General features: G+C 35.7%; 1 protein-coding gene across 1 annotated transcript; it reads left to right on the top strand.

The window, feature by feature from the left end:
- Positions 1-3,705: 3,705 nt before the first annotated feature.
- Positions 3,706-4,773, top strand: LOC133081885 (testis-expressed protein 13A-like). The gene has a single exon (XM_061178209.1). The coding sequence runs from the start codon at positions 3,706-3,708 to the stop codon at positions 4,771-4,773; it is 1,068 nt and encodes a 355-aa protein (XP_061034192.1).
- Positions 4,774-15,968: the final 11,195 nt, after the last annotated feature.

Below are 15,968 nucleotides of genomic sequence, written 5' to 3'. Positions count from 1 at the left end.
GTATTTTCTTTAATTTGATATATGTGGTATCATGATCTGAAGCTCTGAAAAGTCTTTGATTTCCCTCCAAATTACATTATTTGAGATCTATGTGGATTTTCATCATGTTAGTTACTTATTATTGTTCTTTAGTATTTCATGGTATGCATATATCTTATTATTATACATGAATTCCATTGATACGTGTTTAGATTACTTCCAGTTTTATCTATAACCAAAAAATGTTGAAATAAACCTATAGGTGCATCTTTCATTTTGCACAGGTGAGAATACTTATAGGTAAATAGTTGATATATCTAGAAGTGGTATGCACATTTACAATTTTACTGGTTATATCTGAATTACTTTTCCTAATTGTTTACCAGTTTATACTACATCTAGCAACATATGAACATTTTCCTTTCCCCTGATCTTTACCAATATTTGATATAGTCATACTTCTTTAATATTGTCAATCTACTTGCATTGAAATGATACCATAGTACTGTTCCCTGAATACTACTAAAATTGAGCATCTTCTCAAATGCCTATTGGTCATTTATAAAGACACTTGTATTTCCTATTGCTGTGTTATTATTTATGTTTATCTTTTTATTACAAACTTGTAAGAATATATTATATATTTGGTATACTAATTTGTTGTAAGTTTGGCTGGTTGCAAATATCACCTTGTAATTTCTAGCTTGATTTGCTGTTTTTTATACAGATTTTTAAAACATACGACCTAGTAAATTTATGAAACTTTTCCTTCATGGCTCTTGCTTTTTGTGTCTTGTTTAAGGAGTTCTTACTCAATGTTACAATTATTTTATTTGTCTGTTTTCTTTGATACCTTTCAGAGTCTTGATTTTGACATTCATCTCTATGTCAGGTATGAGTGTAAGGTAGGGATCTAATTTTAAAAATGTAAAGAAACCTAAATGAACATATATGGACTCATCACATAGTATCCACAGTTATCAATAGTTGGCCAATGCTTTTTAACATATACCCCCAAAATTTGGGGGAGAAGGCTGGAATATTTTAAAGCAAATTCCAGACATCATGTCATTTCATGCATCTCTAGCTGAAGACATTTTTAAAACATAGCAACAATAGCATTGTAGATGAATAAACAACAGCATTGTTGCTATGTTTAAAAAATCTTTAATATCATCTAATACTGAATCCATATTCAATCCTGTGTATTGAATCCTATGTATTTAAATTTCCCAATTATCTCAAAATTGCTTCTTATTTTATATTTATTCAGATTAGGATTCAAATGAGGTCAAGGTCCACATATGCATTTGTCTGTTATTTGTGCAAGTCACTCTTCCCAATTTTATTTTTATGCCATTGATTTGCTGGAAAACTGGGTAGTTTACCTATGAAATAACTTATATTCAGCATTTGACTGCTTCCTCATCTTAGTGCTTAACTTCATCCTTCTCTGTTTCCTATAATCTCCTAGTTATGATTAGATTCAATTTCAAATCAATTTCAATTTTCTGTGGCACAACACAGGTGCTGTTGTGTGCTTCTTATTACATAATATTATGAGGTACATAACATCTGCATTTCTCATTTTTAATGATGTGGAGTTTGATCAGTGTGTTTAGATGGTGTCAATCTGGTCTCCCCAGTATAAACTTCCCTCATCCAACTTTCACCTACTGGTTCTGGCATATGTTGGGTAATAGCCTGAATCTATTATTTCATTCGAGGTTGCAAATTGGTGATTTTCTAATCTTATTCCTTCTGTATTTATTAGCTGGAATTCTCGTATAAGGGGGAATTTCCCCCTTTGACTATTTGATTACTCTAAAATACAGTTTACACAAGAAAGATAGGCTAAGCGATAGATTTTTAAAACTTCACTAATGTTCAGAATAATGGGTTGATATTGTAGTAACATACATTGCTGACCAATGAAGTTTTTACTTTTTAAATATTGCTCTAAGCACACTTTAAAAAACCTGATATGTTTTAATCATTTTCAGACATTTTTCCATCTTTAGCTAGTCAGAGCCCCTTTAATTGGCCTTATGTATTCTTTGACATGACCCCGCTAGACCTTGGTAATTTCCTGGTCTGGCACAATTAGACATCTCCAGCTCACCTGTTTCAACTCCTTCTCAAGACTGGATAGATCCTTGATAATGGCAGTAAACAACCACAGGTGACCAAGTAATAGTTCCAATCCTAGCTGCCATGTGGCATGTGGTATTTTTCTAGAGCAGATCAATAATACCTCGTTTACATGGTATGATTTTGGAGAATGCATTCTTTTCCCTCTCAATTACAAACTGTCTATGTTCCCCTCCAATGGAAACAATGTACCTTTATATATTTAATCATAGTACATCAACATGCATAGTCATACATAGTTTTTGAAAAGTTCTGGATAATATGGATATCCCATAAGAACATCATATAGATCCATTACATTGATGCTATTACGCTGTTCACGCTGGGTGAACAAGAGCATGTTAGAGGCCTTAATAAGACAGCTGAGCAGCTGTTTTCTGAGTTCTGAATTTTATTTTCCACGGGCTTATCTGAACTCGAGTGCTCAAAATGACGCTAGAAAATCGGCCTCTACAGTTTGGGGATTATGTCTTATTGATGTTTGTATCTCCTTACCACGCAACACAATGCCTGGCTCTAAAAAAAAAATAGCTAATAAAAGGTTTTTTTATTATTATAAGTTATAAAGTTCAAATTTTATACTACATGAATGAAATCCTAATTGGTAAAACGGGGATTTGTACAGTGTGAGCAAGTTTACGTAAATTATGATATACATCAATCAAAAACAGTTACTGTGAAAAAAAAAAAGTTACTGTGGGAGGGAGGGAGACGCAAGAGGGAAGAGCTATGGGGATATATGTATATGTATAACTGATTCACTTTGTTATAAAGCAGAAACTAACACACCATTGTAAAGCAATTAGACTCCCATAAAGATGTTAAAATAAATAAATAAAACATAAAGAAAGCCCGCACGCAGCAACAAAAACCAAAAAAAAAAAAAAAATAGTTACTGTGTTTCTGCTGTGTGTAATAGGTACCAATGGTAAAAGGCTATGCCTGCTCTCAAATATTTTGAAAACTGGTTGCAGCATGATGTAACACAACATACTTACCAAATACTTAGTATGCGTCTGTATTCACTGGGAGACTGAGCAGCCTGAGGTAAACAGATTGTTACTTTTTTTTTTTTTTTTGGCTGTGTTGTGGGTCTTCGTTTCTGTGCGAGGGCTTTCTCCCGTTGCGGAGAGCGGGGGCCACTCTTCATCGCGGTGCGCGGGCCTCTCACTATCACTGCTTCTCGTTGCAGAACACGGGCTCCAGACGCTCAGTAGTAGCTGTGGCACACGGGCTTAGTTGCTCCCCGGCATGTGGGATCTTCCCAGACCAGGGATCGAACCTGTCTTCCCTGCATTGGCAGGCAGACTCTCAACCACTGCGCCACCAGGGCAGCCCTACAATCTCTATATCCACTTCTTAATGGTGAACTCCACTGACTTCCTCAGGCTTTACGCTAACCTAGCTCTTAAGTAGCTGACTCTACTGACAGTTGGTAACCCTCACAGCACAAGGGGGCGTTCTACTTCCGGTAAAGACAGGATGACTGTTGAGTGGAAAGGTCAAGGTCAGAGGTCACATCCTGTTACCGTGTGCTTTCTGAGGTAAGATACGTCAGAGAGTGCTTTACTTAGAATGGCTGTAAATTTTAATGACCCAGCCTGTGGCTTCTATCAGAGGGAGGTTGTAGATTTCTTAAATGAGCAAATACTTCAAAATGAAGTCAGTTCCTACTTCTACTCGTTGCGCAAGAGCAAGTCTTGGGGGGATATGGAGAAGAAGTTGAGAGACATTGTGACTAACTCAGCTATATCGGGACGCCTCAAGGAGGCTTGTGCCTGGAGCTCCCTGGCCCTAGCAGTGCGGTTTGCTAAGAGGCAAAAGTCGGAGGATGCAGAAAAGGTAAAAAAGCTCCAGGATCAGCTCGAGGAGCAGAAGCTTCTCACGAATGCCTTGAGGGGGATGGTGAGTAGGCTCAGGGGGATGCAAGAGAGGGAAAAGGAGAAAGCCCAGTCCCAACTTCAACAAAGTCTCACAATCCTTCATGAAATAGAGGAAGAGCGAAACTTACTCAGGAGTGAGCTTATTAGGGTGTTAAGCACTCGGTCTCGGCAGCAGGTCGGAACTCGGGGAGAGGGGAAGGAGAAGGAAAAGGAGGCACAGACGTCAGGGGTGCAGACGTATTCTCATGGCACAGCAAATTGCTGGCTGAGGGGGGAGGCGGGGAAGGGATCAGACCAAGAGACCGCTGCTCTTCCTGAGATGGCTGCCGTAGGGGGAGAGGCGAAGAAGGACAAAATGATTTCTCAATGGGGGAACGACGAGGGGGTAGCTAATTTTTCTTGCCCTCCGTTCTTGGGTGCCAGGGTCCAGGCTCGTCAACTGCTACCCCTTAATGTCTCTCAGTTCTCTAATTCATCCCCGCCTACAGTTCCTCTCGCAGGAGCAAGAGCTGACGCTGCAGCAGCCCCTCCTGTGAGAAATTCTAGAACTAGGTGGAACAGAAGGCGTAGCCATACCAGGAAGTTCTCACCTGGCTTCTCTCACTCTGCAAGACGTACCGTCAGGCGCAGAATGGGAGACTGGGACTGTGCTTGGTGTCATTCGATGAATTTCTTATGGCGAAAGATGTGTTTTAAATGTAAAAAATCCTGTCACACAAGGGAAAGTAGAGGCTCTGCCCCCAATCAGGGACCTCGCTGAATATTAACAAATTCATTTCCTGACATCCTTTTCTGATTAGAAAGGGAACAAGAGCGTGTTCTTGATTAGATATTATGTACAAACAGACAAGCAAAAAGGAATAAGATATGACGAAACAGCTAACATTTTACCTATTTACTTCCAGCTCTGACTATAACTACATATACGAGTTCTCATCGTTGTATTCAATAATTTTCTGATCAAAATAGAATCATTTTGAAAATTAAGTTTACAGTTTGCTTTAAAATGTTCTTTACTTGATTTTCCAAAAGGTGGAAAATACAGGAAAAAAGTACAAATAAGAGAATAAAAATCACACAAAAGGCCGTCACCTAGAAACAATCCTGAGCTCAATTTTGCCAGTCTGCTGTTGTGAAGACAGACATACACACCCAAACGCACACGTACATGCATGCAGAAACATGCGACTTTTATTTCTAAAATGAGATCAGACTGACTATATATTTTGAGAATCTGCCTTAAAAAATTACATTCATTTAAATTTGGAAAATTCAGCGACACACACATGTACACATAAAATGCTAATCCAACCACCTGGAGAAAGTATCTTCCAATATTTAGTTGCATATATTTTCAACCATTTTTAGTTGTGTTGTGTGTATATATACATATATATATACACACACACACACACGTATGTTGCTATTATTAAAATCAACTCTTTTTTCTTATTTCTAAAGTAAAAAACTGAAGGTTAGAAACAGCAGAGAAGCAAAAAGAAGAAAATATGTTTTATGCATAATCTCATTATTCAGAAAACCATCATTTTTATCTATAAACAAATTATTTTTTTTTAATTTGTATATTTTAACATTAATGAGATAATAATAATGTTAAGCTAAGTATATACATATTATTTAAAGTTTTTGATATGTGTGTAGTATATATAAAAATTAAAAATAACATATAGATTTACTTTTAATGCTCCAATTAGTTTAATAACATTTTTCCTGTTTATAAAACTAATATGGTTTTGTTTTAAAAATTTTTATAGTGTGTGAAAGGCACTAAGGAAAAACAAAATTCCCTTGTGAACTTTTCACTCAGATATAACTATTGTCATTATTTTGATGAAAATGCTCTTGTTTTCTGTTTTTTTGGGTTTTTTTTTTTAATTGAATGAAAGAGTCTTTAAATTCTACAGTGCTTTACAATTTTCAAAAGTTTCACACACATAATTTCATATAATCCCATAATAACCCTTTTCTCCCCCCCACCCCTATATTGCCCCTCCCCCCTTCCCTCTCCCCACTGGTAACCACTAGTTTGCTCCCTATATCTGTAAGTCTGCTTCTTTTTTGTTTTATTCACTATTTTGTTTTATTTTTTAGATTCTGCGGTGTAACTGATATCATACAGTATTTGTCTTTGACTTGTTTCACTTATCATAATACCCTCCAAATCTATCCATATTGCTACAAATGACAAAATTTCATTCTTTTTATGGCTAATATTCCATTGTGTATATATCCACATCTTCTTTATTAATCTGTCGATGGAAATTTAGGTTGTTTCCATTCCTTGGCAATTGTAAATAATGCTACTGTGAACATTGGGGTGCTTAACATTATTCCCTATCTTTTTTTGAGGGGTACTATTTATTAGATTTGGCTATTCATTCCTTAAATGGGTTTGCTGGAGGTTAGTTTTTGCTGTTGTTTTTCTCTTTTTGGTCCATTCAAAGAATCTGCTCCTGATTTTATTTATCAGTTCTATTACTTATGTACTATCAACTTCTTTCATTCTTCTCCCATTCCTTCTACTTTCTTGAGGATTTGTTGTTATTTTTGTTTGCATTCTAAGTTCTTGATTTTATGCTCAGTTCATTTATTTTCTTTGGTTTTTGTAATGTTTAAAAATGAGAAATTTCTGCAACTTGATCTTTTGGTCTTTGTACCATAAAATGTGTATTTTTGTGTATCTATACATATACATATATATGTATATACATATACATATATTTGTATATATTTTTAAGTGCACATGTATGTGTGTGTGTGTGTGTATATATATATATACATATGTATATATGCATATATATGTATATATATATAAATTTTTTTTTTCTTTCCCCCCTACCCTGGGATTCTAATCTGATGCTCCTAATTAAAATGGTAAAAATTGGGAGGGGGAAATTTTATTTGGTAAATTTTTAAACCATGTTTTGTGACTACATTTCAACCTGTGGTGGTTGTGCAATTACCACAGATGGCAAAATTGGGAGAACAAGCATGGTATATTTAAATCCATGCAAAGATTAGGACATTTGCACAAAATTTTTCTATGGCAATAATTTTCGGAGTCTTCTGTGTTTATTTTAATAAGGAACAAAACCTTTTGCAATACATAAAAATGCTCCAATTGTTGTTTAAATGATTTTTAGGGAGTACTTAATGTAAGGTGAATATGTAAAATAACTAGAATATACTGTAATCCAATTTGTGCATTTTCAGACATCAATGTTACGAAAATATATAAGAACCTATAGAAATGAATCCACGTGAACTTACTGCTTGGGGAGTTTAAAAGATGTAATAGTAAAAACTTTCTTCTATTGATTCTTGATATGAATGTCATTGTGTTTTCTGGCATTTTAGGTTGCTTTGAGGAATTTTAAGATAATGAAACACTCTGGTAATGGATCAAATCTCTATATATCTAAAAGCCACTGAAACGTTAACATTCCCTACTCAAAATTTTATTGGGGGACAATAATTAGAATAGAATAGCATTAATAAAACAGTTGTGATGTGGAAAAAACCTATTTTCAAAATTAAGTACTTAAATAAAGTGATACAAATCTGCATTTTGGCCCATGAAAATGAAAATGAAGAACATTTTTAAAAGAGCCTTGAAAGCCAGTAGTTTTCGTATTTTCCTTTCAATTCATATGTATTAAAGAGTGTTAGGGGACTCTGTGATGTTAGATGATCTGTGCTTTTAGATTCCCTACTCTTCCCTTGGAGGTAGGATTTCCAGGTAAAATACAGGATGTTCAGTTAAATTTGAATTTCAGATAAACAACAGGTTTTGTTTTAGTAAAAGTTATGTGCTAAATATTGCATGTATTTGTATTTGCTAAGTCTGACAACATTACTTGGAGAAAGATTGGCATTTATTTTCCTTTTCAAGTAAAAATAGTATAGATTATTCTTGTAGAGAAGAGGATTTGGACCTTTACAATTTGGAGGAAATTCCAGGATCCACGGATGAAGAGCCAAAAAGAAGAATAAGGAAACGGAAGCTTCTAAAGATTCGTCAACAATGAAATCTGAACGCATTGAGCTGGGTATGACAATATATAGCATGGTATGCCAATCATGATTGGTGAAAAGAGATTTGGAAAAGCTAGAGATAAATTGGAAATACGTGCTTTTGCCCTGGAAGTCTCTTGCTCTGTCACTGCAATAGCCTAAATGGTCTCTAAAATCGCCTTACCCATTACCAGTAGTAGCGTTGTGGAAAAAGTTGTGCTGTACCCTAGCGCCCAGATTTTGGCTCCTTAAACTATTCTCCACTAAAAGGAACCAGGGCTCCTTGGAGGGTAGCTGGCACCAAATCTTGGGGCAGGAGAAAGCAAGATGAGCCTGGAACATCTTGCCATTTACAGAAAGTGAGAATGCTGACTGGGGGTACAAAGGACAAAGAGACCTGAGGAAGGCTCTTATCAGGCAGAGTGACATACTGAGTATTAAAAAACAGGCTTGCCTGAAGAAGCCTCTCACTGGGCAAAGAGTGAAAATTGAGCATCAAAAAAAGAAAACTAGCAAGAGTTGCGGCCAATTGGAACAGTTGAGTCCATTAAAAAAATGATAAATCCATAATGATACTAAAAATGTACAAGTAATGTGACGCATGCTAAAAGATGCTTGTAAGGCATACAAGAATGTCTAATATTGTCTATTAAAATGCTATATATTGATGAATCCAGCTTATGCAACTCCTACACTCAACTTTTTTGTCAGCGAAGAAGTTAATACAAGCGGTGGAGACATGGACTCTATGACTAATTAATATATAAAAAGTATTAGTTTCAACTTGGAGAGAGAAAGATGTGGTGGACTGCAAAGGCGAGCTTCACTTTGTAAGGAGATATAGAAGGACATATACAACAAGTAGGAGTGATACTCTTCAGAATAACAATTTAGAATTTAGTTTTAGAATTTGAGATTCTGTTGAATTAGAGAGTTTGTAAAGGCTTTAAAGTATTCTGTATGTTATATTGATAGAAAGGAAATGTTATAAATTAGTGGATTTAAGATTTCTTGGTCAGTGAAATACATGAAGATACAAATAAGAAGGAGGATTCAAAATTGTTTCTATTTTTGTGCCCACATATTGAGCTTGCATACTCAAGAGTGTCTTTGAGTATGATATTTATCTGATATTTATCTAGCTGGTGTGATCATAGCTGCCATAAATAAACCAGTTATTGTGAATCCACACTGCCTCATGTGTTCTGTGCGTTGCTATTGCCACGTGGAAAGAAATCTTAGAGGGAACAGGGTAGGATCAGCATATTTGCACAACATCATTTCTCGTAAAAGCTGAACACCCATGAAATAATTTTCTCTGCCTGCTCCCTTCCCTGAAATATCATTAATTTATACTTTCGTTCGTGGCTAGTAACAGCAAGAAGGGTCCATACTGTGATGTTTGTTGGGTTCTGAGATTACCAATTTATCTTGGGAAATTGTGGGATTTGACCCTTAGGTTGTAAATTTATTGAAGGATCTTCTTTTATTGGGAAATCAGCTGATTTATCTATAATTTTGCAGGTATGGGGCCAGTGTTGGGATATTTTAATGTCCTAGTAAGTAAAGCATTTAGACACATTGACTAGTTTTTGCATTCTAGAAACAAACCTTTGGTCGTGATATATTCTTTGATGCACTGATAGCTTTGATTTTTAACATTTTGTTTATAATTTTTGCAACTGTTTTAAAAAGTCAGATAGTTCTGCATTTTTAAAAAATGATTCTCTTATTGTTTATAGTTTACAGTAAAGTCTTACGGGGTTTTCAGTTATACAATATATCAACCGCAGATAGTGATACTTTTGCTTTCTCCTTCTAAATTTTTATACCTGTAATTTCTTTTTCCTTTTTGCCACATTGGCTAATACTTTAAATATAATATTAAAAATATTAAATAGCAATGATGACAATGCACATTCTTGCCCCTTTCTTGAGTGAAGTGCAAATAACTCCAATGGTTTACTTTCACTATGATACTAATATTTATATATATACATAGACATTATATATGCAATATATTTACATATGCATATGTGCACATATATACACACACGCACATACATGTGTATATATACATATATATGTGTGTGCATATACTGATATATGTGCATAAAATATATATTTATATATGTTATACATGAATATTATATATGTATTTTCCATATAATAAGTTCTGCATTTTTTAGACTACCTTTATGATGTGCTGGTATTAAGGCTATGTTAGCTGCATTAAATAAATTTGGAAGCTTACCATCATGTACTATACTCTAATAGTGCAACTTTTCATTTAAATTATGTCCTTCTGAATAGGTTATTCATTAATATGTTCCATAGAGCAAAATTATACAGAAAGGCAACATTAAGAAGTCTCACTATCAGCCTGTCCCTATCTATTCCTTTCCTACTGCACCCTGCAGACCCTCTAGATAGATACATCTGTTTTATGAATGTGTTCAGTGTTCCTTTATGCAAATACACTCAAATACAAATATGTATTCTAATTTCCACCACTTCTTACACAAAAGGTAGCATCTGTACGGCTTAAAATGATTATTTTTGTTATTTAATAAGTAATGGGAATCATTTAATATCAATACAGAGAAATCTTCCTCACTTTTTAACCTGCATAATATTCGATCGTGTGGTTGTACCACACCTAGTGATGAATACTAATTGTTCTCAGTATTTGGTTATGATGAATAATGCTTCAAAGAATAACCTTATACATATGGCATTTCTTGCTTGTGTAGGCATACCAACAGGATAAATTCCCTGAAATAAGAATCCTGAATCAACAAGCAAAACCTTTGTAATTTTGGTAGCTGCTGCTAAATTCCCCTCTATAGGCATTGAATCATTTTGCATTCCCAAAAGTAATGTATTATACATATGTAGGAAACAATCTTATGCTTACCAGGGGGGAAAGGGGAGAGGAATAAATTGGGAGATTGGGATTGACATATACACACTACTATTATATAAAATAGACAACTAACAAGGACCTACTGTACAGCACAGGGAACTCTACTCAATACTCTGTAATGACCTATGTGGGAAAAGAATCTAAAAAAGAGTGGATATATGTATATGTATAACTGATTCACTTTGTTGTACACCTGAAACTAACACAACATTGTAAATCAACTATACTCCAATAAAACTTTTTTTAAAAAGCAATGTATTATAAGAGTGCCGGTTTTCCCACAGCCCAGAAAGTGATGAGGGAGTTCCATCAGTTTTCATGAAAGGTATTCTAGGTGCTGCTCTGCAGCTGTTGCTGCAGTTGCTAAGGAGATAAATGGCACAGTTTCTAACCAGGTATTCTTCCTCCTGGGCCTGAGCAGAATAAGAAAATTTAAAAAGATGAGGGAGATGCTTTGTACATAAATAGGACACTTTTCTCACACTGTGGGAGCAAGGGAGTAGAGATGTGCTTTGTCAGAAGTTTAATTTACCTGTGGAAAGAAAAGATTGGAAATCAGTTGGACCCTATAGTGTTCAATTTTATAGAGAAATGATATATAGAGGTGATATATAGAGAGTGTTAAGCATTTTCTGTTATTTACAGTGTTTGCAACTTTTCTCTGATAAACATTTTATAACCGCTTTCTTTGGTGGGCTACATTAGATAATTGAGCATAGATGAAGATGGGAAATAGACTAGGTTACTTTTTTGGCCTAATTAGTATTAAGAATGTACATTTCACTGATGTTTCCACTTTGATGTGTATATGTCCTTAGTGAATATACTGTGGCAGGATTCAGGCATGTAGGATCTGACCAAACATCTATTTCATTACAAGGTATGACCAAGAAGGGTCACCCCTCTTTCTTCTTGGAACTCTCTCTTCTTGGCTGTGGATCTACTTTTCTTTCCAGGTTTTCCTGTACTCTGACAGCTCAGTTTCTGTCTCTTCCTCTGATTCTTCTTCCTCTAACCCCTTTCTAGATACTTACAGACTCTGGGTTTTTCAAATTTCTTCTCTTCTCACTCTGTACTTTCTCTGGGAATGGTTTCATCCCCTGTCCTGCATTTGAATCCTAAATGCTGTGTCTGTAGGTGTCTCTCCAAACCTGTTTATCAAGCTAGATATACCACAACCTGTCCCAAACTGCATTCACTAACCCTTTCAACTTGGTTTTTTTTTTTAAAAAAAATTGAAGTATAGTCGATTTACAATGTTTCAGGTGTACAGCAAAGTAATTCAGCTGTGTGTGTGTGTGTGTGTGTGTGTGTGTGCGTGCATACTTTTTTTTTTGCCCGCACCCATGAAGCATGAGGGATCTTCCCCGACCAGGGATTGAACCAGTGCCCCCTGCAGTGGAAGTATGGAGTCCTAACCACTGGACTGCCAGGGAATTCCCTCTGCATTTTAATTTAATTATATCTGCAAATTCCCCTTTGCCATGCAACAGATATCAGGGATTAGGATGTGAACATCTTTGGTGAGCCATTATTCTGCCTACCATACAATGAAAGGTGAGACGTTTCACCTTTGTGATTTGTGAGAGAAAGTATAAAGTATAGGACTTGGTAACTAACTAACTTACTAGTGTATAGAGTGAGGCATGGCTCAGAATTATAAAAATGGGACAAGAAGAGTGGTGGTATCATTCCATAAGCCAAATCTGCCCAAATGGAGGATACTATGGTTTGAGGCCATTAAACTTTTCAGACAGTTGTGTTTGAAATTATAGCACGTGGCGACGTCCTGCTGACTGTTAGAGGTGGTATTTGTCCCTATAACCTGTGATACTGATTGCATAAAATTGAATGCTGGATTTTCTCTAGTATTAGTCTGTATGTCAAAGCTACATTTAACTAAGAAGTAGAAGACATGATTTTTTTCTTGGGACTGGCTACATATTAGATAAACATTTCTCTGTTTGCAAGACCTGGCCCTCAGCCTTGCAGATTCAAAAATCAGACACTCCTTTTCATGTGTTTGTTGGCAATCTGTATATCTTCTTTGGAGAAATGTCTATTTAGGTCTTCTGCCCATTTTTGGATTGGGTTGTTTGTTTTTTTGATATTGAGCTGCGTGAGCTGCCTGTATAGTTTGGAGATTAATCCTTTGTCAGTTGCTTATTTGTAGTGAGGTGGATGGACCTAGACTCTGTCATACAGAGTGAAGTAAGTCAGAAAGAGAAAAACAAATACCGTATGCTAACATATATATGGAATCTAAAAAAAAAAAAGGTTCTGATGAACCTAGGGGCAGGACAGGAATAAAGACACAGACGTAGAGAATGGGCTTGAGGACATGGGTAGGGGGAAGGGTAAACTGGGACGAAGTGAGAGAGTAACATTGACATATATACACTACCAGATGTAAAATAGATAGCTAGTGGGAAGCAGCTGCATAGCACAGGGAGATCAGCTTGGTGCTTTGCGACCACCTAGAGGGGTGGGATAAGGAGGGTGGGAGGGAGATGCAAGAGGGAGGGGATATGGGGATATACGTATGCATATAGCTGATTCACTTTGTTATACAGCAGAAACTAACACAACATTGTAAAGCAATTATACTCCAATAAAGATGTTAAAAAAAAATCAGACACTCCTTTATCTGTGGTCTGAGTTCATTCTTTTCTACTAGGTTCTCTGATTGTATTCCTCAGTTTTCTTTTATCTCTATTACTTAAGTAATATTATTGATACATTGTTGATGTGTTAAAGTAAATAATTTTTGCTCTTATTACCTGTATTGCTGAAGTTGGAAGCCAAACCTGTGATAGACTATCCAGATTCAACAGCAAGGAAATGTTGGATGAGTAATTTACCAAATGGTACAGCAATGTTTAACAGAGTTCCTGCTTTCCACAAAGTGAGCAAACTTTTATTTTTGTCTTTTCGCCAACTGAATTTAGCCTTTGATAAAATTCTGGCTTCTTTGCTTTAGCTTCTGTTTGAACCCCAAGTTGTATTTGTCAAAACAGTCCTCAGAAGGATGCTAGCCTTTGAGTATCAAATTTCAAAGTTCTGCTGGCCCAGTATCAATTCCCTTGGTTTAGAATGGATTATCGTACCAGAAGAAAGCTGAATTAAATGGCATTGGCCCTGCCTAAGAGAGCAGATAGCTCCTTAAGCAAGAGCCTATCTTTTCTCACTTTCCCCTACATCCCAAGGCCCCATGTTCTGCTTTCTCCATTATTCCCTATTTAAATTAATGGCATCAACATTCATAAGAGTTTTTCTTTTCTCCATTTATCCCACTCTTAGGTTTAATCAATCACCTAGTCTAGCTGATTTTACCTTCAAAATATATGGTAACTATGTGAGGTTATGGATATGCTAATTAGCATAATTGTGGTGATTATTTCACGATGCATATGTATATCAAGTCATCAAGTTGTACATCTTAAATATATACAATTTTTATTTGTCAATTACACCTCGATAAACTAGAAAAAATTATAAGTAAATAAATATGTACATACACAAATACATAAATAAAAACACTTCTTACCATGTAATTCTCTTGCTTGATATCATTCAGTAACAGCCCTTCACCTACAGGGAGTATACAATTTGAGAGTCCCTAGCATAATTTGCAGTGTCATTTATGTCCTGAGTACCTCTGCAGGACATGTCACACCACAATTGTATAAGCCTGCGTACTTTATATAGTTTTTGATCTTTAGTCTTTTTATTCTCTCTCTGTCTGTAGTGTCTTTACCTATTTCAACTGAACAATTCCTAACAGTATTTGAAGATTCAGTGAAGGCACCACCAAGAAGCCTTGCATGACTGCCTCTTCCAGCTAAATCTAGTAGATTTCCCTCTACTGAATTACTGTAGTACCTGGCGCTTACCTTTATCCCAGCGCTTAACATGTTAACATAGGATAACTGTTTAGATGACTGTTTTTATCCTTGAAGGAAGGATAAATATTCTCTTCATCTCCATTTCTGCAATGCATAAAGGACTCCCTGGCACATGTATACATTCAGTTAAATGTTTGACAAATGAATGAGTAATATAATGAATGTATTTAATGGAACTTCATTTACAGTTCTAAAGTATATGATAAAGGATAACTGTTGAACTGGGGAAAAGAGGAATACCAAAAGCCCAGATGATAACAATAATGATGCAACTAGACCAGCTAATGAAATACCTTATTATGCCAATATAATTACTCAGAGCTGTAGCAATTTCAGGCAGATTCAAGTATATATTGACTGATTCAGGGGGCTCAAGGGACAGTTTGATTGTGAATTCATCCTCTTCTTTAAATATACTTCATACTGGCTTAAATAACTTCAACTAAGAGCCCCACAGTGTGGCATGATGTCAGGCCAGGAGTCTGCTTCCATTTATTCTGGATTCTGCTGAGCACTAATCAAAGGTGATCCTAATTGATGATGAAGACTCTTGATGTCAAGAACACTGTGTAACACTGAGTACTTAAACTATTAAACATCCATCATACCTCAATCAATTGGGCTGCAGTTGGCTATTAAAGTATGTCTTCTGATAATTTCACTTATAGCAGCAGGAAGCCTTCTGTTCTGCGTTTGAAATAGTATTGTTTGAAATGATGGCATTTAATAAGCTAGAATACCAAAAGAACTCGGCTTGGAATTCAATAACGCTTAGTATGAATAACATAAATCCAAATGTCTAATAGGGTTCAGTGTCAATTCATTAACATTGTACAGCATAATAATTACTGATAGCGTTTCAGATCCATATTTAAGGTCAATGCAGCACAACAGAAAGTTTGGGTTTTACCCATGGAATGATTTTGAGTGATTCAACAATATTCTGTACTTGTGACTATACAATGGCATGGAATAGATCATAAAGTTATATCACATATTTTCCATCAGCACCCTGACCACCTGCTTCTCAAATGTGGGCAGCTCATCAGGATGACTGAAATAATATGGTCGTCTCTATCTCATTTTGTT

This window comes from Eubalaena glacialis, chromosome X (assembly GCF_028564815.1).
Source record: "Eubalaena glacialis isolate mEubGla1 chromosome X, mEubGla1.1.hap2.+ XY, whole genome shotgun sequence".
Taxonomy (NCBI): Eukaryota; Metazoa; Chordata; class Mammalia; order Artiodactyla; family Balaenidae; genus Eubalaena; species Eubalaena glacialis.
Note: the sequence above shows the minus strand (reverse complement) of the source record. Positions and strands in the feature narration are given on the sequence as shown.